The sequence below is a fragment of the Seriola lalandi genome, unplaced genomic scaffold (assembly GCF_002814215.2).
Source record: "Seriola lalandi dorsalis isolate HSWRI2012SDOR001 ecotype SW California unplaced genomic scaffold, Sedor1 jcf7180002054875, whole genome shotgun sequence".
In the NCBI taxonomy this organism is placed as follows: domain Eukaryota; kingdom Metazoa; phylum Chordata; class Actinopteri; order Carangiformes; family Carangidae; genus Seriola; species Seriola lalandi.
This window is the reverse complement of record NW_019525428.1, coordinates 1,116,336-1,140,002: the sequence shown is the minus strand read 5'-3', so window position 1 is coordinate 1,140,002 and position 23,667 is coordinate 1,116,336. Positions and strand designations below refer to the sequence as shown.

The 23,667-nt window shown below is 42.8% G+C and overlaps 1 protein-coding gene and 1 long non-coding RNA gene across 3 annotated transcripts in view; both read right to left on the bottom strand.

Moving 5' to 3' along the window:
- The window catches only part of myo18ab (myosin XVIIIA b), a 107,227-nt gene extending 90,135 nt beyond the window's left edge, over positions 1-17,092 (bottom strand). For both annotated transcript variants that reach the window (XM_023428436.2, XM_087179897.1), the window contains exons 1-2: positions 16,942-17,092; positions 14,082-15,228 (exon numbers count right to left, since the gene is read on the bottom strand). In XM_023428436.2, coding sequence (XP_023284204.1) covers positions 14,082-15,113 — 1,032 coding nt within the window. In that variant the 5' untranslated portion in view covers positions 15,114-15,228; positions 16,942-17,092. The remainder of the gene's footprint in view (positions 1-14,081; positions 15,229-16,941) is intronic.
- A 1,453-nt stretch (positions 17,093-18,545) lies between these two features.
- Positions 18,546-21,623, bottom strand: LOC147817861 (uncharacterized). Its single transcript, XR_015438614.1, has 4 exons — positions 21,558-21,623; positions 20,814-20,867; positions 20,059-20,659; positions 18,546-19,957 (listed from the first exon to the last, which is right to left on the bottom strand). It is a non-coding gene; the product is annotated as an uncharacterized LOC147817861 (long non-coding RNA).
- Between the last annotated feature and the right edge of the window lie 2,044 nt (positions 21,624-23,667).

Below are 23,667 nucleotides of genomic sequence, written 5' to 3'. Positions count from 1 at the left end.
CACTTTAATATACAAGCAAAACAGATGCAGTGAGATTTGGATGCAAGTCATTGACAAAAACCTTCAGTGACACGAGAGTGGCTGAAACCGTGTGTTGGCAACATTGACTGTATTGGTGATTGGGGACAATGTGTGTCAGCTTATCATCCGGTTTCTGCACACACAGAACTTCATGATGGATTCAGGCAAATTATGATACTGGTGCTGGTTAGAAGTCAGTTCATCTCCCAGTATTTCAGCTGACACTTACACACTAACATCTCTCAGTTAGCTTAAATAAGACTCGTGTTTGTTACATCATCATCACCCCTTCTCAGATGTCATTAGATCGCTTCAGAGATGTGTATGAACGACACAGTCTTCTCTGGCTCTGGAGGAGCTTTGTCAAGGCTGAGAAAATAGCCCTAATGATGTTAGCTCGAGCTAACAACGAATGCTAATGAGCCGTGTAATCAGAAGTTTAGGATCCACTTTTCTTCTACTAGGGATTAAAATCTGAATAACTTGATGTCACATGTTAATTCCCCAATTTTATAGCAGTGCAACACTACATTTCTGGAGTCCCTCCTGAAGGAAACGTATGAGCTGAAGAGTTTGCCAGTAAAAGGAGTGTCAACGTCCAACCATCTGCTTGGTCTCACCACTTGCTAACATCTTGCAGAAATCTGAACAGGGAAGAATATGAAATTATGAAATTATTATAGTGTTTTGAGTTTTAGATAAGTGAACAGATGAGACAGTGGTCCAAGAATAAACCAGAAAACAAGAACAAGACAGACATGGCTACTAGCATTGTTAGCATTTGCTGATAAGTACTAACCACCGAGGTTATTATCATTAACCAAAACTAACATTGAAACTAATAAAAACTAAACTAACAAACCTGCTTCAAAAACTAATTAAAACTAAAATTGAAAACAAAAAGTCAAAACAAAATGAAAATGAAAACTGATAAAAAAAAAAAAATTCCAAAACTACTTTAAACTTGCTAAACACACAGCACAGCTGAGGTTATTAATTTTGCAGTCAGTCCAAGTCCTTCAGTGAGGAATTTGAGGATTGTTGCCTGGACCAGTAGTAGAGCGAAGAATATGCAATAATATACACTGTTCAGCATTTCTCTGCAGACACACAGGATGTTGTGTTGGTCCATTTATATCCATATATGTATGACCTGCTGCACTAGATGAATGAACAAGCTGACGTGATGCATTTCATACTTCACGTGATTACACTTTGACTCACTCAGACTGGTATTTTGCATGTTGACAGGTAATTACATTATCAGTCACATATCACAATGGCGTATGACAGTTCTGTACACACCCACGCACACAGCAGCGATAGGACACTGCAGCGAACAAAGAGCCCGGTGCACAGTCCATTCTCTGTGGCTGACAGACGCCCCGGGGGCTTAGGTCAGCTGAGGAAGAGCAGATAAAAACACACGACCATTCACTGCCCTGTTTGCTCAAATGGAAACTGAACGGCAGAGAACGCCGAGCGGCCGGCTGGACATGTGCTGCAGTGTGGCCTTCCAGCTGAGAGTGTGTGTGTGTGTGTGTGTGTGTGTGTGTGTGTGTGTGTGTGGGGGTGTGTGTGTGTGTTGAGGAAGTGATTGGGTCGGTGCTGGCACATCAACTTGCCTGCACATTTGGGAGCTTCAGTGAATTTTAGCAGGTTTGTACAAACAGAAGAATCAATTTGCAGAAAAGCACAAAGCATTTCATTGGGTCGGGACTTTACCAGATAAATTCTTCACCCACCAGCAGCCTGCTGTGACTGTGTTCAAACATCAAGTGATTTACTGTGTTGCCTTATGGGGAAAGACGTTGCTTTTCTGGTCAATTGACTTGAGACTAGAGGCTGGGTGTCACCAAAGTGGCACTTTTCAGCACTTTGAAGGATATAAACGGGACTTTCCTTTTTATTATTTAACTACATATTTAAATATTATCTAAACATGAGCACGAACTTTGAACTTCAGCTGTGTCCCAATTCAGGGGCTGCATCTTTCAGGGGCGACTAGACCGTCCCTTTTTTTCAAAGGCTCCTTCAAATGCGGCCAAGAAATGCGCCCTTCGTTTCCTGGGCAACAAAGTCTCCAACCTATCCCAAGATTCATTGCGCTCCGGTAATGAAAAAAATATGGCAGAACACGACACCGCCTGAGGATTACACTTTTAAATGTTAAGTAGGGTTTCAGCTCAGTTCAACTGCTAACGGTACAACTGTTAAAACCAAGGGCCTTAAAACCTCAAGTGTTTGTGAGAAAGAGTTGTATTGTCAAGGTTGCTAGGCGACAGGAGCTTAAAAAGGTAAGGCGGGCACAGCTGGTGACTCAAAGCAAAAATCTCATTTCGGTTTGGCCTAAACGGTCTACGGCGGCCACACCTTTGCAGATCGCGTCCTCCGAAGGATGCGGCTCCCGAACTGGGACACAGCCTTGGCCGTAATAAGAGCACAAAGCGTCTGAAATCGTTGAAATTATGATTCAAAACTCAGAGGACAGTCATCAGAAGGCTGCATCAGAAGGCTGGAGTGATGTTGAGCAGATGGCGGATCCGCTGGTCAAATCTTTCTGCTGTAAAACAACCACAGAAACCTCAGCGCTCATGTGCGCATTAAACTTGTGGTTTCAACTCATTACTCTGCACAGTCTCTTCCTGCAGTGTACATCTGCAGACATGCTGGTGAGTGACGCGTGGGGGGGGGGACAGTTCACACACATCAATTATAAAAAAAAAAAAACTTCTCCCTCCGATGATATCGGCCTCAGGACTGTCCCTTCCTGCCGGTCGTCCCTCAGCGTCTATGCAAAACGCCACGTAACCACGACGACAGACATGCATCTTCCTATTAACTGGAGTTTTGCATTTCTGATCTCATGACAGGGAGACGTGAAGCCGTGATTTTATACAGTTTCTGCCCTGAAACAAAGAGTGTTCTCATTTATTTATGGATCTTCATCAGGATTACATTTATTTCTCAAGTCTCAACTATTTCATTACCAAATTGTCTGGAATTGTTTTTGCATGTAAAAAAAAATAAAATGTAACTTTAATTTAACTTTCTAAAACATTTTTATAAAGTTTTCATGGGTTCCTGTGGGATGAGCTTCAATTTCACGTTTCATCATGTGACTGGGACGTCAGCGGGAGCGGGCAGGACAGGAACCATTATAAGAGGTCAGTTTTTATATATGCAGTTCTAATATGAATTAATTTTTATTCTTTCTTATCCCATCCTCTCTGCTCTGACTGTTGTATGACGAGGCGTTGGCCAATCACTTGTCTGAGCTGCTGCAGTAACTCACGTGCACTAGAGGCATCTCTGTGCGCAGATGCCAGCTAACATATCCTGATAACAAACACAATTACGGGACGGGACGGGAGTCATTCTTCCAGGATTGGGACGGGACAGGAATGTTTTTGGTGGGATGGGACAGGAGTGAAAAATCCACTCCCGTGTCACCCTCTAATGAGCATACCAGACAAACACGTCCCGACACCCTGGGCAGCGCACACTCGATTACAATCTGCATTACTGAGTCTACAAACACACAATCCCTTATCTGCCGTGCGATCAAAACCAGGATAAGAGTCACAAACGGGTTTAGCTGTGTGAATGACGACTCGCCACTGGCGACCCCTCCCTTCTGAGTGTTCACACTCCTTCACTGCATTTCTGCAATTTCCTCCCAAGTTCAGATCAATGATGTAAATAGTAAAAACATCCTTCCTATAGCGCAGAAGGGAGGAGTACGACTGGAAGTTCCCTCTAAACCTCCCACACCCATCCTTGGCTTTGAAAGTGCAGCGGTCACACTGGAATGGTTGGACGTATTCTGGACGCAGGAAATGGCAGAACTAGACGACGTAAAGATGTTGACGATTGTAGATCAAGATAATATACAGGCTACAGCAACTGCCTCTGTCCCAGAGGATTTACATAACCTTAAATAAGCTCATATGCATTCTATACGGCATCAGTCTCAGTTTACTCCGTCTACGAATGTGTGAAAACATGTCTTAGGTTTTCCCACTTTGTTGTTCTATACCGACGTCTCACAACTTTACTTTCCTCAGACTCAGTTTTAGTCGACTGTCTCCAAAAAAAAAAAAAAAAAAAAAAATCACTCTGCAAATAAGACCAGAGGACAGAGAGCAGTCTGTTACCATGGAAACGGCCAGGTGCTTCTGTCGAGGCAGTGCGCTTTAAGCTGTGCTGCTGTGTCATTGTGTCAGTATGTGGAGAGAGAGAGAGAGAGAGAGAGAGTGCTGACAGAGTGGTTTCCAGTCAGCACAGAGAGGCCAAACAAGCTGTAGTGGCATCTGACCAAGACAGAGAGACTGTCACTGCGCTGCTGCACCACAGGCCCTGCAGCTCTCAGATCGCAGTCTGAAAAAAGGTGGGGCAGGGACAGGAAGTGACTGGCTTTATGGGAAATGTGGTCTTGATTTAAAGGGGGGTAAGAAAGGGGCTGCCAATCATTAGGACACCAGACTTTTTCTCTCCAAAAAAAACCTGCCAATCCTGATGCTTCAGGTCAGGGTATCTGCCGAGACGTACTGCTCCACTACCACTGCTCACTGGGATCGTTTTATGGCAACATGACGCCAGGGATTATTGTGGCATTATTGCAGCACTTCATGCCTGAACACTGAAACAACACTGACAAAACAAAAACTAAGTGTGACGCAATTCTACATTTTTCTTTATCGTTAACAAACCCCATTAAAAAAGATCAAAACCAACGTTGTGTTAGTCAGTTTCTCTTTACTTTCTGACTTCCCTTCCCTCCTCTGTAGCTCCCAGCGAATCTGTTGGTACCCACAACTCACAAAGTGCAAGAAAAACGAGGCGTAACACCAGACAAATCCTTTAAATTGCATTTACCACCCCCATAAACCGTCTCACTATTCACTACAGTTGCAGCGAAAGGCTCAGTTTAACCCGGAGCCTCCCCCACTTCATTTAACCCTCAGCAGTGAACACTGGGAAAGAGGATTAAGAGCCTACCAGTGCAGGGTTAACCTTCATGTTTGGTAAATCAGAAGCATCAGGCCCACATAATCCTGTGACAGAGTGACGGGTGACTAATGACTATCACATAATGTCTCCTCAATCATAAAGATTAGCTTATGAGTCATCCACTAATCTACACAACCCATTAGGACCCACCCGCAAAGTGTTGCAAACGTGTCTGGAGAGGAACTTTAAGGCAGCAACTCGATCATTTGGTTTCTAACCAAATACCTGCAAATGCTGACATTAGCGTTTAGCTCCGAGCACCGCGGCGCCTGAGTACAGCGTCACAGAGACACGGTGACTTCACTTATTCTCCCAACAAAAGTGCGACCTTCAAACATATTACCTCCTAGAGTCAAACACGTATATTCATTTTTCGTTTATTCATGTCATTATTCATTCACATTAGAGCTAATTAACTCTCTCTCTCTTCTATCAGTTCAGAAAACTGCAACACAAGCATGTTTCAATTATATGTCATTTTTGAGATTAACATTTAGTCTCAGCGAGTAAATTCCGTCAGTTTGCTATTTCTGGATCAGTGTGTATGTGTGTGTGTGTGTGTGTGTGTGTGTGTGTGTGTGTGTGTGTGTGTGTGTAAGTAACAGAGACAGCACTGTCGTGATGTGTGATATTTTTAGACCTCCACTCGGCAGTTCAGCCACTGTTCTGTCTGCCATTAATCACATCCTAACCTGGCACATTGTTTCTGCATTGATGTGATGAAAAACAAATCAGACGTGTGTGTGTGTGTGTCACTCATCACATTTCTTACAACTCGTCCTATAGCATTCCTGCCTCCTCCCTCATCCCGACCCGGCTGCCCTCTGAACTCTCGCACACTGAGGGCGACAGGAAACGCTGAGGAATGAACAGAGCCTTTCAGCGCCTGTTCTTCTGAGCCGCAACGCGCCAGCAACAAAACCAGGACCCGCTCATTTACAATGCAAACACGCTGAACCAAAACACACTCATCAACGCCGCAGTAGTATTCTGCTGTAAACCTGATAATTTGACACTGAAGGACTCTGAAGCCAAGCCTCCCTGAATAATAAGTTTTGACTTGCAGTATGTGGTTACAGAAATAATCGCGGCTGCTTCGGCCTGATGCCCTTGGGATGAGAGTAAAAAAACAAAGAATCCAGATGTCATATTTGAATATTTCACTGAAACCACAATCACTATATAAGGGATTATTGAGCAACACAATAGAACTTCAGCAGCAGATGAAAACATTTCATCCTCTTCAGACAAGTGCTTCTATTTCCAAACAGTCCGGTGAAGAGAATTACTGGGAGCTGAGTTCTTTTGTTAACAGGAATTCTGCTGGACTGATTGTAAAGGCGTGTGTGTGTGTGTGTGTGTGTGTGTGTGTGAAGGAGCTAATGCGCGTAATCACAAACACACACATGCATTCATGTGCAGTTTGACTCATGTAAAGCAGTCAATCACAAGCCTGAGGTATGTAACCTCTCTACTGAAGCATAGGATTATACTGCACCTTCAGATTCAACCTTTACAATCAGACTGAAACTATTTGCCTCACAAATCGTAGCCTTCCTGTATCCAGTGAATTAATTCTAATAAATCAAGTCAGATTGACTTTGTGCCTGTTTTTCCAGGTGCCCATGATGCATTCTGCCCCAAACACACTTCCTGTATTTATCAAACAAAAACCTCAAAAGAAGAAAATACCAATTTATTCTTTACTAATTGTAAATTGTAAAGTTGTTTTTCCCCATAAACACAGAAAAAAAAACACATCCACTGTCATACAACATTATACAACACGCCTAGATAAGACATGTGATGTCTGTGCCATTTATAATCTTGTAAATAAAGAGAGTGAAACAGTCTAAGGTTATAGGCTTATCACGGTGAACAGGGAAATGTAAGTGCTGTAACTCTGTTAGATTGTTGTTCATTATTCATTATTTCTTCTGAGCTGCCTCCACAATATACAGGATATTATATAACTAATTCACAGGGTGCATGTTAACCCATTCATTTGTAAGTCTGGGCTTTGGCTGGGACAGTGGGAGACTTGTCCTGAAGCCACGGCAGCGTCGTCTTGGCCATTTGCATCAGGTCATTGTCGTGCTGTAAGACGAACCGTCGACCTCAGTCTCAGGTTACATGCCCTCTGGAGCAGGTTTCCTTCAAGCACCTCTCTGTAATTGGCTGTGTTCATCCTTCCCTGACTCCTGACCAGTCTCCCTGTCCCTGCTGCTGAGAAACACCCCAACACCGCCCAGCTTCACCGTAGAGACGGTATTATCCAGGTGATTTTTCCTCACGCTTTCAGAGTCTTTTAAATGTTGTTTGACAGACTCAAAGTGGGTTGTCAAATACCTTTTACTCAAAGCGTCTTCCCTCTCGCCACTTTAGCATGAAGGCCTGATTGATGGGAGTGCTGCTGAGATGGTCGTCCAGCAGGTTACAGCAGGTTCTTCCATCTCTGCAGAGGGACTCCTGAAGCTCTGTTAGAGTGACTGTTTTTCTTGGTCACCTCCCTGATCAACGCCCTGCTTGTATGGTTATTCAGCTTTCAGCTTTAGAAAATGGTTTTATTCCCTTGCCCTGATCTATACCTCGCCACAATTTTAAACCACTGAAGTCTACAGGGAGCTCTTTGGACTTCGTGGTTTGGTTTTCGTCCTGACATGCAGTGTGAATTGTGAAAGCTTTATATACACAGGTTTGAACCTTTCTAAACTATGTCCAAAAAATTCAACTTACCAGAGATTGCCAACGAAGTTCTAGACACATGTCTAGGATAATTAAAGCAAACAGGAAGCACCTGACCACAGTTTGGAGCCACAGCAACGAGTCTGAATACTTCTGAATATGAAAGATTTCAGTTGTTGATTGACTGAAATCTTTAAAAACACATTTTCACTTTATCATTATAGATTATTGAGTCTAGATTAATGTACATAAATGGCGATTTTATCCATTCAGAATCAAATCTACAAAACAGTGAAGTGTGCAAAAAGGGAAGGGGTCTGAATACTTCCTGAAGCCACTGTGTTAGAACAAACAACTTGGCACGCAGACAAGATTTAGAAAACAATCCTCTTTATCAAACACATTCACAAACATCAAGTTCTCTCCCCCCTGCATCGGCCCTCAGCCTCACAACCTCATTCCTCTTCCTCCATAAGAGAATCCCAGGGGGAGAGGGTCAGGAAGTGGTCTATTTGTTCCAAAGCAGATTCCACAAATACCAGAGTGAGACCTAAAGGGAGAGGCCTGCTCCCCGCTGGTTCCAGTCAGCCTGTTAAGACAAGTGAAGATGGCTTCTTACTATTTTAACCTCCACTCTCTCTCACGCTCCGGTCTCCGCTCTCCTTCCAGGCCTCTTCGATCTGGATTCCTGCCGCAAGTTTCAGATAGTTTGGGGCTAAAGTCTACAACTCCAGCAGATTTACAAGCCAACACGTTTGCTTAACCGTTTCCACACTGTACATGATCCCAGTTAACAGACTCGTTATGAGTGTGGTTGGTAGAATATCCACAAAGGAGGATGCCAGCTTCCTGAGCTATAATTCAGACAGAAACCCATGTACAGATTCCAGCGTTTTTTGGGGATTTGGATTTGAGAGGAAATCTGAGAAGAAAGGGCAACAGGCAACAAAGTAACTCGTCCAATTCAAATTCAGGATTCAGGATGTTACTGAATCTTAGATCAACAACGAACTAGGACACCACACATGCTTTCAGTGGCATTACTATACAATTACACCATTTACACGAAAATGGAACCGGAGATGGATCCATTCAGAAAAGTAAAATAACTGTTGATGACGCTCAGCTGGTTAAAACCTCCGTTCAGTCCTGTCCTGATCTCCAGCATCACCTCTAAAGGTTCTGGATTTTAATACACACACACACACAAACACACATTTGTTTGTGGGCACCCGTTATTGACATAATGTATTCCCTAATTATTGAAATCATATTTACAAGCTACGGACTACTAGCTAGGGCCAATTGGTATTTATGAATCTTAACGAACATAAAATTGTACGTGGAATTCCTCAGATTGCTCACATTATGGAATATTACAACATCTCTTACCATAATTATGCAGATGACACAAAACTCTACATAACAGCGTCACCAGGCGACAAGAGTCCCTTTTACAATCACTGAATATGTGCATTGAACAAAAGTTGTTTTTGGCCCCAAAGAAAAAACATTAAAAGTCAGTTCTCACCTTGAATTCATGACACTAAAATCTACAAATCAAGCCAGAAATCTTAGTGTTGTTATGGACTTGCACCTTAAAATTCAACAGCCACATAAAGACAATTACAAAGTCAACCTATTATCATATAAAGAACACTGCAAGAATTAAAGGAGTTTTGTCTAAAAAAGGACACAGAAAAACTTATTCTTGAGTTTATTTTCAGCAGGCTGGACTATTGTAATGGTGTCTTCACAGGTCTTAGTAAAAATGAAAGACAAAAATCTACCGGACAGCTGCAGCTCATCCAGAGTCCTCACTAACAGCAAGAAAGTGGAGCACATCACACTGGTCCTTAAATCACTGCACTGGCTTCCTGTGTGTCAAAGGATAGAATTTAAAATCCAACTACTCGTCTCTAACGAACTAAATGTTCTCGGGCCCAAATACAGCTCTGATCTAGTTGTACGATATGAAGCATCCAGACCCCCCAGGTCAGGTGATCAGAGACAGGTTTACCCAGAATCAGAACCAAGCAAGCTGAAGCAGCTTTTATTTTCTATGCTCCCCACCTGTGGAACAAACTTCCTAAACACCTTTTATCACGGCAGCAATTCATTTAAATGGTGATCTAAATTTCTTACCTGATTTTATGCAATCATGATAAATATTTTTATTTATTTAAATTAGTTTTTATTGTCTTTAACTGCTATCTTAATGTCATCTTGATGTTCTATGTTTAATGTATTTCCATGCCTCTGCTACCCTCACATTAACTATCATAGCTGAAGGTCCAGAGAGAGACGCCAGGCCTACGTGATTTCTTCAAAGTACTCATATAAGTTTATCAGCTAATGCTTATCCTATCAAGTGTGTACCTGGCCTTGCTCGTCTTATGTGTGAGCCAGTGATTGTCTTAAGTGTTGGTTCAGGGTGAAACTGGCTCTTCCTCTCCTCTCAGTGCCTTTTTTTAGAACATCCTGCCCACACTGGTCACAGCTAGAAGAATGGGTGCATCCTGTCTGTCTGCTTCCAAATCTTGATTAAATCTTAATGTGTCCGTGTTTGTGTGGAAGACTTCTGGCTCCGGCTTCAGATGGACTGACACAACGCTGAGTGATTTCAGCTGTTTAATCCCGACTGCTGCAGTTTTACTGGGAACAGCCACAATGCTGCTTTGTCAAATCCAATCCCTCTTTTTAGAGGATTATTCCAGGTTATTACAGTCTGGATATTATTTACATAATTTTCTATCCGTTATGATAACACTGTCCTCACAAAGGAGACTGCTGAGATCTGGGTTTTAGCCTGATGTCGTATGAAGAGTTCAATATGGGCCTTTTAAATCAAAGAAAGCCTGCTTACTGAGTGTATCAGGAATAAAATAATAATATGTAGAAAAGCTGGAAGCTGTTGCTGGAACTGGGAGTTATGTGACATGGCAGATGTAGTGTCCTGCTTAAACCCTTTGTCAGGACTGAAGGATGGTCTCTCTGTGCGCTCGCCGTTATTTAAACCAGTAGCCAAGCTGGTGAAATCCGTTAGAGTGGACAAAGAGACACAGACAGTCCTGCTGTTAAACACGCACACAAATCAACTGCAGAGATAGGCTCCTGACCGTAAAGGATGGGAAAAGCATGTCTCTGTTTGTGTCCAGAGTTTCTCTTATATTACAGCATATATATTTTGCAGCATCGGCATGCTGCAGCAAAATCAACACCTTGACACCTGACCAAAGTGAAAGGACAGGAGAGGAAGAAGAGGAAAAGAAAGAGAGCGAGCGAAGGAAGATTTAAATAGCTGACATTTAGTTAGATAGATTTTTTAATGACCTATTGATATTCAGTCCAGCCACCAGCATACAAAAACACCCTTCACAGTCAGACTGATCAGCGGTCATACCAGGACAGATCCTGGTGGGCTGCTGTATCAGTGGGCCAGTTGTTTTTACCGGCCCTCCCTGTGTGCCTGTCATTCAGGGTGCTCATGTGCCTCTGCTCACTTCCCCGACCCCCCCATCCCACCCCACCCTGCCATCGCAAAAACATCCTAGAGGAAACACTGGTGTATGTGTGTGTTTGACCCAACACTGCCTATACACTTAAACAAAGCTCGCCCTAGTGTGCACTTCCTGTTTGCTCCATGGAAATCGTTCTAACAACTCCTCACATGACACAGAATCAGTGTGTTGTCCAGTCACAGGCAGAGTGGGATGTTTTTCCACAGCTTCTCCAGTCAGTCGCTGCTTCTGTCACGTTAGGAAAAGGACAACATGGGCTGCACAGAGTCACTCCCTGCCTACCAGAGCAGATGAATTCAATTGTGGTGAGAAGGGGGGGATTAGAGCTCCTTTCAGCCTGACTGTGTCACAAGGACCCTTGAACCAAAGCCAATGGAGGCAAACAAAGAAAGCCCTCTGATGCTGCCAAACAGGCCATGATCAAGACATTGAGCCTACTGGAGGACACTCAGCTACTGCTAATGCAAAGGATCTTCAAACTCCGAATACAAATTTAATGACTTTCAAAACTGCTTCAATACCTTTAAAAGGAAAAAAGATAACTCAAATACTCAGATAAATCAAATCACAAAAATCCACAGTGACAAGTGACTTGTTTAGTCCGACAAACAATACAAAACCCAAAGACAGTCATTGTCCACTGATATAAAACAGAAAAGCAGTAAATCCTCAAATTCATTTTAAATAAATAATTTATCATTTCAGCACCACTGTGTGGTTCATTAACCATTGAGAAGTTTGCACAAATGTGTACACAAGATTTTCACATTAAAAGCCTTCCAGGAAAGCAAGGAGATATGCCCACTGAACCACTTAAGGAAGACCTTTAATGTGAAACATCTGTGCAGAAAATACTGAGTTTTGTTGACAGTAGGTAGCTTAACAGCACAATGGATGCAACTGGAAAGAATGAAAACAAGTCTTTCTGAGAAAGAGAAAGTGAGAGCACCAGAGTGGTGAGTGTGACAAGATGTAGATGATTTACTACACCTGCCTGATTCAAGCCAGCAAGTCTATTAGTCTGTCAGATGTTAACTCATTATAGATTTATAGACATAAATCTATAATGAGCCACAACATTCAATATAATTAGAGTACAATTAAAACCGCAAATACTCCATGTAAGCCACATAGTCTGGGCTAAAACAACATATTATGATGAAATTGGTTTTCATGCTGAGTGGGTGTACAGAAATACTTTTTTTTACATTTCCATCTTTATGTTTTCACAGTTATTTTCATCCAAAGTGCAACAACGTCCGATGGAAACAGACGCAGCAAATGAATGGTGTTTGAAAGAGACGGGGCTTTTCAGCCTCAGAGAAAATATGTGTGGGTGAATCAAAGCAGCGCGCCATTGTTGATCACTGCAAAAAAAACAAAAAACAAAAAAAAAAACAGAACAATAGGAGACTGAACTCTGGAGCCAAATCAGGCTCCAAAAATCCCACTCTTCAAACCAATGAGAGGCACAAATAATGTTAGCAGGGAACCTTGACTCTGCTTGCCTCCAGCGAGGACGCGATCTCCCACATCGTGATCAGAAACAGAGATATGATGCTGCAGAGACAGCGTACAATAACTGTAAAAGAAGTTCACAGAAGCAGGACAGAAATGCGCCCAAGAATCCGGGGCAGTTCTGTTCTTGTGTTGTAGTAAATCTGCCTGTTTAGAAGCGTCTCCGACATAATTAAACAAGACGTCAATGTGGTTACATCCCAGTTCCTTCATTTGACCATTCCCTGCTCCTCGCTCCTCCTCGCTTAACCTTCCAGGTCCTTCCAGTCATCCCTCCTAAAGATCTTATTACTGCTCTGAGGAGCTGCGCCCCAGACACACCCCTTCATTAGGAATCTATAGAAATCTATAGTGATTAGACATCTGATATCTGGTTAGACTGACTTGAATCCACATCACAACATCACCACAGTTTTAAAGCAAAGTGGGCAGATTTTTTTAATTTAAAATACAAAAATTGAAAATAATTTTAAAAAATAAATACATTTAAATGTAAATTTACATTTTAAATGATATAAATAATTATATATGTGATTTATTAATAATAATGAATCGTATAATATTATGTATTAATATTATATTGTTAATTTACTCACCATTAAATCCACCAAAAATAGTGGATCTGTGGGTTTGATTAATAAATCAAATCATTAACAACTTTCTTAATTATTGGAATAAACATATGATGTTTAGTTTTTTTTAAATGGGGAAACAACGAGAAAAACACCATCTCTGTGCTGCTGGTGGCAACTGTATGCCCTTCTTTAAGGCCAAATGGCAGCTGATCCAGCTGTGCTGCTGGCATCAGAAACAGATGTCACTGTAGATGACGGTTCACAGGAAAGGACGCATCTCTAACAGAGCGTGTCCTTGCTTCCTCTTCCCTCACATCTTCACTGCTTACCTCTTTAGTGGGACGGACTGAGATGCAAGTAAAACATGCAAGTGGAGGAAACCTGGATGTGATTAAGGGAACTGGGACGTACCCACAGAGTGCCGTTAAATTTGTGTCTAGCATCAGCTTTCTAGGCTGGAAATTTTATTTGTGCAATTAAAGGATTTATCCCAAAATTTACAGTAATGTCAAACAATGTTATCTTGGTCAGAGAAGCACAATTTTTACTGGCATCCAGGAGGCATCACCTCCCACATCATGATGAGACACCAACACCTTAGAAACAGTGTGACAATAAATCAGGACCCGGACACTGAGAGCCGGACACAATGCTGTGCTTCTGCTGCAGCTAATCTGCCTGTCAAAACAAACCTGTGACACGGGGTGCTGTTATCTGTTAGAAAATAGAAAGTGGACAAGCTGCTTACATGTCTGGCCTCCCGGCGCAGGCCCTCTGTGTTCCTCAGCCAGCAGCGGCTCAGCTCGCTCAGCTCCAGGATCGGCTGCACCTTCAGCCTCACCGTGTCTCCCGACTGACGAATCATCTCCACTATCTCGTCCCGGTTCTTGTTCTCCACGTTACGCCCGTTTATCTCCACCAACCTGTCGCCCGGCACCAACCCCAGTGCCAGGTCCTTCGTGCCGGCACCAGGCTCGGCAAAATGGACCACACGCCTGTACACTCCTCCGTCAACGCTGCGGTCCAGCATAGTGGTGCGACGCAAAGAAAATCCAAAGTCACCAGTGTTGCGGCGTTGGAGCTCCAGCTCACGCGTTTCTGGTGCGCTCGGTGCGACCACAGCCGGCAGCTGCAGCTGTGCGGGGAAGGTCTTGTCGACCACTTCAGGGATGCAGACTTTTTTGGTGGCTGGTGCTCCGGGCTGCTGCTGCTGCTGCTGCTTGAGGCTGTGCTTGCGGATCATGCCCAAAACTTTGCTCTCCACATGCGGGGACGGGGCCGCAGAGTTCTGGCCTGAGGGGGTGGAGCTCTCTGAAGGGCTCTCCTCTTTGCTCCTCTGGGAAAAGGAGAAGCGTTTCATCATCTGACCCACCTGCGAGGAGTTCTGCTTGGCAAGAGAACCGAAGTGAGCCACGCGTTCATGGACTGAGCTGCGGTGTCCATCCTGTCCTCCTCCACCCTCGCCCTTCAGGTCATCGGTGGAGCTGGCAGCGCTGAGCTGGTCATCCAGAACCATGCTGCTTCGGTTGCTCAAGCCGTCCGATTCAATGTCAGTGAGGGTGAGCTCGTTGCTGCTGGCCACTTTGATGGGAATGGGGTTGGAGATCTCCAGTTTGTTCTTGGACTCACGCTTCGCCTCCCTCTTCAGGTTGAAGAAACCTCGCCGCATGCTCATCTCTTCCAGGCTGCGCAGCTCTGCTGCAGACATCCTCTCCTTTTTATCTTTCTTCTCCTTCCTACTCCCTTCCCTCTCCTTGTCCTTTTTCATCAGATTAAACATGGTGAAAACTAAGTGCTACGTTTCCGTCCAACGTGGCTCTATTTTCCCTACAGAGGTGGAGGTGGTCCAGTTCACTGGTCAGCTGGGTTTGTTGTGACCAACAGGGACAAATCCCCTGAGGAAGAGACAGAGAGAACAAACTGTGTCAAATTCACAAAATACTAAATAGTAAAGAAAAAATGTCCAGATTTTCATGTAAAACTGGACATTAACAAAAATTCAATAATATAACAATAAAGTCCATAATAAACAACTTTATATTATTTTTGTGACAATATTCTGGGGAGGAGCTTAAGTGCTAAACATTTTAATCAGTAGCTGGACCAGTCAGATATGTTTAGAAAATTGTTTCTTGTGACTGTAATCTCATTAGAAACACAATATTTAATAATACATGCATCAAATCTCAGATATCTATTCTTATATTCCTACTGCTGAAACAGTAAGTTAACTGTTAAAGCACAGTCTGGAGTCCCAAACAAACAACTGTCTCCTCCTTTCATTATGCCATAAGTAATCATGGGCATGGATCTACTCCCACCTAGAAGCTGTCATTCAGCTGTTCAGCCGTCTGAGCTGTTAAAGGTCCCATGTTGCACTTTTCCTTCAGTTTATTTGAAGTTTTGATCCATAAGAAGACATATTTGTGGTTTTAAGAACCAAAAACCAATTCAAAGTACTAGAGGCTCTGAGCCTCTCTTATGACTGTTTTCTAAATGATCACAGAAAAATATTGCAGATTTCAAATAAACACTCAGAGAAACCAAATCTTGCAAGGTTGGATGGTGGGTCCAGGTGGACTTTAATTATGTCATAAATAATATTGGGTATGGATCTCCTCCCAGCTAGAAGCCGTCATTCAGCTTTTATAACTATGTTGTTGCTGTTATGATCTAATTTGTACCTGGCAACCACGTGAGCTGTTAAATTGATTGATGACAACATATTGACACAAGGCAGATTATCAAAACATTAAAAACATAGTAGAAAGCACAGAGCTGCAGCGGCTGTGACACAGCTACCCAGTGTCCCATAGTCATTCATGTAAGTTGATATTTCACAGACACACGGTGCTGCCCAGCGGATAATGAAAAAACACAACAACAAAAAGTTTTCCTAAAAAAAGCTTCAACCTCCAGTTATTTACCTTCAGAGTTTACCGTTAAACAGAGAGCGGGGCCGTGGTGAATGGACCAAACATTAGCGTCGCCTTCTGTCTGCGATAACCGAAGCTAGGGGAACATTAAAGCGCTAAGGCTTGTCAACACTACCTGCCGTTTTAAAAGCTCTCATCCGTTTATCTGCTTCCCAGCCGAGGTTAAAACACACAAACACCTGGCAGACTAGCTTCAAAAAAAAGCAGCCCCACTCCCTTATTCAACACACAAGACAGGGGACAAAAAGCGTGACAGGGCTAAAATAGGTGTAGCTTTTCGGCTACGTTAGCTAGCTGAGCTACTGTTTGGTAGGTAGAGGGGGACGTTACCTAACCACGGGAACACATATTTCGTTTTTTATTCCGCCACAAATTTAAAAAAAAAAAGCTCCAAAACCACAAGCCAACATCAATTTATTATGTTCCTGTTTCACTTTCCAGGGAGAACCCCCACTGGAGCTAGCTAACTAGCCTAATTGGCTCAAGTCACAGCCTCAGTTCTTTGCCCTCATTTTTTGGTTAAATCCTGGAGCACACTGGGATCCAGAGAAAATGAACCAGTGTCTGTCTGCCTCAACACGCCGCTGTCCTCTCTCTCTCTCTCTCTCCCTCCCTCTCTCTCTCTCTCTCTCTCTCTCTGAGCAGGCATTTATCACGGGAAGAAATACTCACTGTTCTGCAGTACAGCAAATGGAGCACCGCTGTTTGTCCTGGTGGTGGGTGCAGCTCGGCTCGCAGGGAACAGCAGCCGCAGACTGGCTCTCAGCTAACGTTATCATAGCTGGCTGCTCCCAGGTCCAAGCTCTGAGGCTCCAGAGAGAGAGACGGCTGAGGGCGGGCAACCTGCGACCCCTGCCGGACACATGTTAGAACTACAGCGCAACTGCTGCATCACTGTGAGGGGGGGGGGGTGCGATTGTACAAGTATTCGCAAAAATAAATATATCTTTGCAAATGCATGAGAGGGGTGTTGTGTTTTTACATGCACTCAGACTTGTGAATGTGTGCGTGCATTTGATTTTTTTCAGATTTGCAAGTGAACGGATATTTGAATGTGTGAAAGAAACTGTAAACGGAACTAGAAAAATTACGGGAGAATTTTTGAATGTTGCTGCTGCTTGGTGCGTGAACTTCCCTCCTCACGTTTCATTCTGCACAAAGGACGTTACATTCAGTTTCATTCATGTCATGAATGATTCATACTTATCCTGACACTGACCTCAGTCACTGCAGATGTCCCTCAAACAGCCTTTTGAAGCTGTCATGACTGGCCAAAACAACCTCACACTGATGGTTTCAAACACAAATTTGTCCCCACAACCACAGAGAGACATGTATACACACATGTACATGTCCTAACAGAAGCTGATCTGCAACAAAGCTTTACCACTACATCCCCATATAGACGATCGCTTCTAAGATCGAACTTTTATTACCTACTTTACCTCTTACCTTTTTGAGACTCTTATTTTGAAAGTGTCAGTGCTTCTGTGTTTGGCAGTATAAATTGCATAGGGTTTTGTACAACAGAGCCAATAATTCCCTCTTACCATGTTGAAACTTTTATTTTGAACGTTATTCCAAATCGTGGAGATGGTGTTTGTGTGTAAATATATATATATAGAGAGAGAGAGAGAGAGAGAGAGAGAGAGAGAGAGAGAGAGAGAGAAAATTCCTGAAGAAATCTTGCTCTTCTACAGCTCAGGAGACAAAACTGATTCTCATTTCAGCTTCACTTTAGTTTCTATTTTGTTTGAAATGCTGTTTCTCATATTTTTCTCCTAAAATTCACAAAGAGAAATAGGTGAGACACTAGGACTTGAGACTTAAGGAGATACCCTGCTAAACTCCATTCAGTGTTTTTAATGGCTCCTTTTATTCTCCTTTGTAAATGAAAGAGATACCAGAGTTACTACGTATATGTGAGGCTTCATGGGAAAGTGGTCTCAGACTTTTGGACACCACTGTATATAAACTAACACTATACTGACAGGTGTTCCTAATATTTTGTCCATCCCATTATAGGAATTTGACAAAAATTCAACAAAATGTTAGAAACACTTCTCAGTATATCCCAGAACACTTAAACATTACCACAATTACAGCCTCCACAATGACCATTAAAATAAACACTTCTCAAACAGATTCAGTAAATACTGAACATTATAATCCTCATGAAGGAGGATTTACTACAGGCCTGTTCCATTGTACTGCATTAGTTTCATCCAGGTTCACCTAATACATATAAACTACAAATCAAGGACACTTAAAAATGCTAAAAACAAATCAGCCCTTTATTTAAAGTTTACTCAATATACAGCAACACTTAATAAAATGCTTTCCTTTGAACAGAATGGTGATGGGGTTAATGGGACACAAATAAGTGACTGCAGACTGTCTTAGAAAGGTTCACTGTGTAACTGCTGCTAGATGTCCTGAACAGCCCGTCTCATCTTGTAATACAGCTTTGTTCCTCAAGAGGCGATGGTGAGTCACTGTAGCGACTTATCTATATAAACTTATCATATAACTTACTAATAGAACTTCAGTTACAGGTGAAACTGATCTCTCTCCAGGGCTCCTCACCCTGTGACAGTGAGTCATGTGATGACCTTAGTTTTCTCAACCAATGCCCATCCATCCACTGTACCACAGCACATGATGTGGGGTGCAAGAATAAAAGAAAGCACACATTACAAATTAATTAAACTATTTACAACCCTTTTTAACCAGGGAAACACTCAATGTCCAGTCTTTGCACTGCACTCATTTTAACTTTCCATATTTCTGGTGTAGAGGTTTCAACAGCTGAAATGTAAGAGTTTTTAAGACCTTTAAGGCCATCATGAATGCAATTTAAGAATATAATTAAAAGAAAAAAAAGAACTGTGCAGTAAAATAATGATTCAGTTAACGTCTGTCATCTTTCTTTGTGTGTATACATACATACACACACACAAACACACACTTTACTACATACTACACACTTTTTCGGCCATAGCCACTGTCCACGACCTCCTCAGCAGCAAACAGCAGAGACTCGGTCCGAGAGCAGCTGCTGAACATAGTCGAGCAATAAGAAGCTAAAGAGACAGATTTCCCTCAGGAGCTGGTGGAGACCAAACACAGAGCTAAAAGAGAGGGAACACTGGACTGAGATCATCATGAGACATCAGGTGACAAACACCACTCCAACTGCAACAAATGAAATATAATAATTATAAATAAGGTCAATTAAAAGTTACAAATGAAGATAGAAGAAGTTGTCCTCCTGTCTTCTCTTCCCTCCACAGTCTTTCCACCAACAGTCACACAGTGTGACACACCTGCAATGTGAGTGAGGTCAGTGTCAATCCTTCTGGGTTGGACACAGATGTATGAGCAGCGGCCCCCGCTCTGCCACAGCAGCTTCGGGCCGCCTGCCTCTTCCTGTAGGCTCTGGTCCTGGGTACAGGTAGTCCAGGCAGGAGAGGTGGATGAACAGAAGAGGGGAGTGGAGCTGGAGCGAGGGGGGGTCCAACAGCCCTTGATGAGGGGCCATGCTGTTCATCGTTTGAAGGAAGAGGAGGAGGCTGACCCCTGCTGGAGGATCCAGGCTGCTCCTCCAGGACATTGAAGTTAGAGGACTGTCCTTGTCCCACCTGGACCAAGGACAGACCCTCTGCTGAAGGGAGAGTCTGGCCAGCACCTGGACACACAGACAACAACAGACTTTTTTAGGATTCTCAGCTTTCATTAAAAGATAAATCACAGAACAGATTACAACACAACTTTATGATAAACTCTAACCACTGAGTCCTCAATTCAATTCAAAGAGCTGGATGTTGGTCTGAGCCATCAACCTGGGGCCGGCCAGCACTGCCTCTCTGATGGCCACATAATCCTGGAGAATGAATGACCAGTCCTCACGGTCCCTCTGGACCACATGGCCACTGGGTGAAGACGCAGAGCTGGTTGCAAACGGCCTCCACCAGGCGGCTAACACTGGCCAGTTTGCACACCTGCTGGGTCCTGAATGCAGCTGAGGTGGCTCCTCTGTGTCTCCTTGTGTCCTGGATACAGAGAGAATCCAGCAAAGAGACGTCCAGGGTGACGTGGAGATCCTGGATGAGGAGGACCGTCTCCTCTGCCCCATGTGTCCTCCTCCAACAGTGGAGACTCCACTCCTCCCAGGAGATCCTCTGGATCACCTTGGCAACAGTCAGGCCGAGCATCCTGAGCTTCCCCTCCAGCTCGGACCGCTATGCCTCAACGAGACAACAGGCTCCTCCGAGGATCCACCTCGAAGATGCAGCGTCGTCAATCTGGCCGCCATCCTGGAAAGCCAACACACCAACATTGGTAACCCAGGCAACTGTTTCAGAAGCAGCACCAGCAGCTTCTTTGTCACCTGGAGGGAGAGAGAGAGAGAGACAGAAAGGTTTCAAATGTTAATATTTGTGTGTGAATTTTTCTGATGCAGTCGTAATGATGACGACTTAAATATAATAACAGAATATTATTTTAACATTTTGTAATTTAAAATCATTGTGCCCATGACTTACCATTTCTTGCTGGTTTCAGCGACGGCAAGGTGTGGTTCCAGCCCGAGGTGGATTCTGCCGTCCCATGACATATAACAGAAGGAAAAATAAGGACATGTTTAGCAGCTCTTCTTTTGACTAAGAAATGTTTTTGAAGCATTATAAGAACTTCAGAACATAAAAGATCTATCAATCATCCATTTAAACCTTATTTAGCACCTTATTTATACTGTAATAAAACAAGACTTTATGAATAAATCTGAACAAATGATACATGTACATGGGAAGAATTTGTAGAAGACTTCTATATAAAAAAAACATTAGTGGTGAGGCGATACAAAGACACTGAAAGAGGAAGAGCTTCCGTCAATGTCTGAACACATGCAAAGCACAAAACTGTAAAACATGGTGCTCAAAATTCCTGCAAGTGTGTGACACTGAGGTTATAAGTAGATTTTAAATTCAGGTGTTAAAATAAGATTTAATTTCTTCTTGTAATCTCAGTGTCAAACACTTGCAGATTTATGAATGCAAGAGCATACTGCAGGGGGAAAAAAACTAAAGTAAAATACTGCAACATTCAAATATAAATATACAGATACATATAAAAAAAAAATTAAACAATGAAAACAATACTAGACAACTATGTACAAAAGTGTTTTAGAATGACAAAACTCCTGCTGGGCAAGATGTGCAAAAGGTATTGATTAGGGGATGTGCAAAATATCACAGTATAGACAATATCTGTCATGTGAGGGATAATACCTCAAGGTGTAACTGTAATGTGGTTGTTGATTGATGAGGCCAGATGCAGAAGAAGAGGCTGGTGCTTAGGTCTGTTGTGTGAGTATAATAAATCGTGAAGTTGCACTGATTATACTTTTAGCTGAAGGGCTAACATTGATGCTACTCACCTGGCTAACAGGAAAGTTGCGAGCTCGGCATCAAACCGCATCTCTTTCCTCTCAGGAGCTTCTCCAGCGGCGGAAACCCACATCCAGATTTACTCGTGTTGCTTATTTTCTTTGCCGTTGAACGTGGTTTCTTGTCGGGAGCGGTCCTTCGGGATACAGATGAATATCGCCTTTTAGGAGGTTCAGCCATTCCTGTGTCTCTGTGACGCTAACTTCAAGCGCTGCCGGAAGTTGTTCTTCTTCGTGGGACTGAGGGCAGACTTGACGCTCCACGGACTCACACAGCGTCTAGTGTCACAAAGTGGTATTACAACACAGGACAGGTCGGTGCTGGCAGGTTACCATGCTCATTTCAGTAGATGACTCTGAAAAACAACAGATGGAGGTCTTGATCATCGTCACTGTGGCTGTTGATAGTGTTAATGAATTATTTGTTCATTTTAAACTAAAGTTCTGGCCACATCTTATATTGCACCTTTACAGCACAACCACGTAAGCTGACATTTAAAAAGTAAAGCTACATGTTCTTTGTCCACATTGTAAACCAACTTAGAGTTTTGACACTTAAGTTAAAACAAAGACATTGAGCTCAACTTGACTGATATTGACACATTTTATATGCTTGGAATATAAAATACATTCATGCTTTCCCTTATACTTACATTCAATTTGTGACGCACAAACATTTGTATTTGCCCATTTTGCATTCAGGCCAGTAGATGTTGCACTGCTCACATGAAGCATCAAGATATAAACCCTTTGTGGAACCATTTTGCTGAGAAAGTAAAACCTCTAATGCTGTGGAACTCACATCCAGTACCAGGCAGTTGATTTCTGCAAGTAAAGAAGATACAACAGCCTGGGAAATTTTACTCACCGAGTATTTCACTTACTGACTGTGGACTGCTCACAGAGCCAGCTTTCAGTTCACTGCTGCCATGTTTGTTTCTGGCGTCCATATATAAAGCAGTCATGACAATTTGTCTTCCCAGCCACTGTATGTGGGCAGTCTTTATGTTACGACCCAGCTAGGGGAAAAGGGAAGTAACAAAAAACCAGGTGTTATTGGTAAATAAAATTTATTGCATAACCAGAAGGGTAAATAAGTAAACAAAAATACAAACAAGGCGAGAGGATAACAGGGCAAAAATGGGCACTGCTTAAATCAAAAACAAAATATAAGGAAAAGAGGACTGTACTTTAGGAGAGTTGCCAAACTCAATTTCTAACCTAAAAAGGAAAAATTAACCAAAAAAGCCTAACTATGCGATTCTAACCAACCCAAAAACACAAGAAGCAGCGCCCCTGTTCCTGTTTAAAGAGGGAAATCAGCTCTTCTCTGCTCTGCAGTCCAACATAGGTTATTAATTGATTAAATAATAATTTTTAAAGTAGATTAAAATGAACACGTAATCCACATATGTTCAATCAATATCTAATATCTATATAATTTTGACCTGAGCAGGTTTAGTGGTTTGAAACAACTGACCAATGATTTTAAAACAGTAGGTTGTATTGTCTGATAACAACTCACCAATGCATCACACATCTGGTTCAGGTCTGACAGTCTGTGACAGTACAGCGTTGTGTTGCTGCAGCTCTGCAGAGCAGCGAAAGCAGGGCCTCACTGTGGTCTCTGGACCAGCCAAGATCCACACACGCACCCGGGCCCCACTACCACACTGTGTGGCCCCTGGCCCTCAGGAATCAGAAAAGAACTTGTAGCAAGTTGAAGTTTTACTAATTGCTGTGTAATAAAAACACTGATAATTTAAAGGGTAAGTCTTGGTTTCCTGTAAAACATAAGGATAAACATGGCCCTTTTTTTTTGACTGTCAATGCAACACAGAATGTTTTAGTTGTAGCTTTACCTCTAGGTGGCAGTAAAGACTGCTGTGCTCAGTGTTTCACTTCCAACTCTTCGAGGTCTAGAAATCAATGTACTTTACAATTTCCTTTAA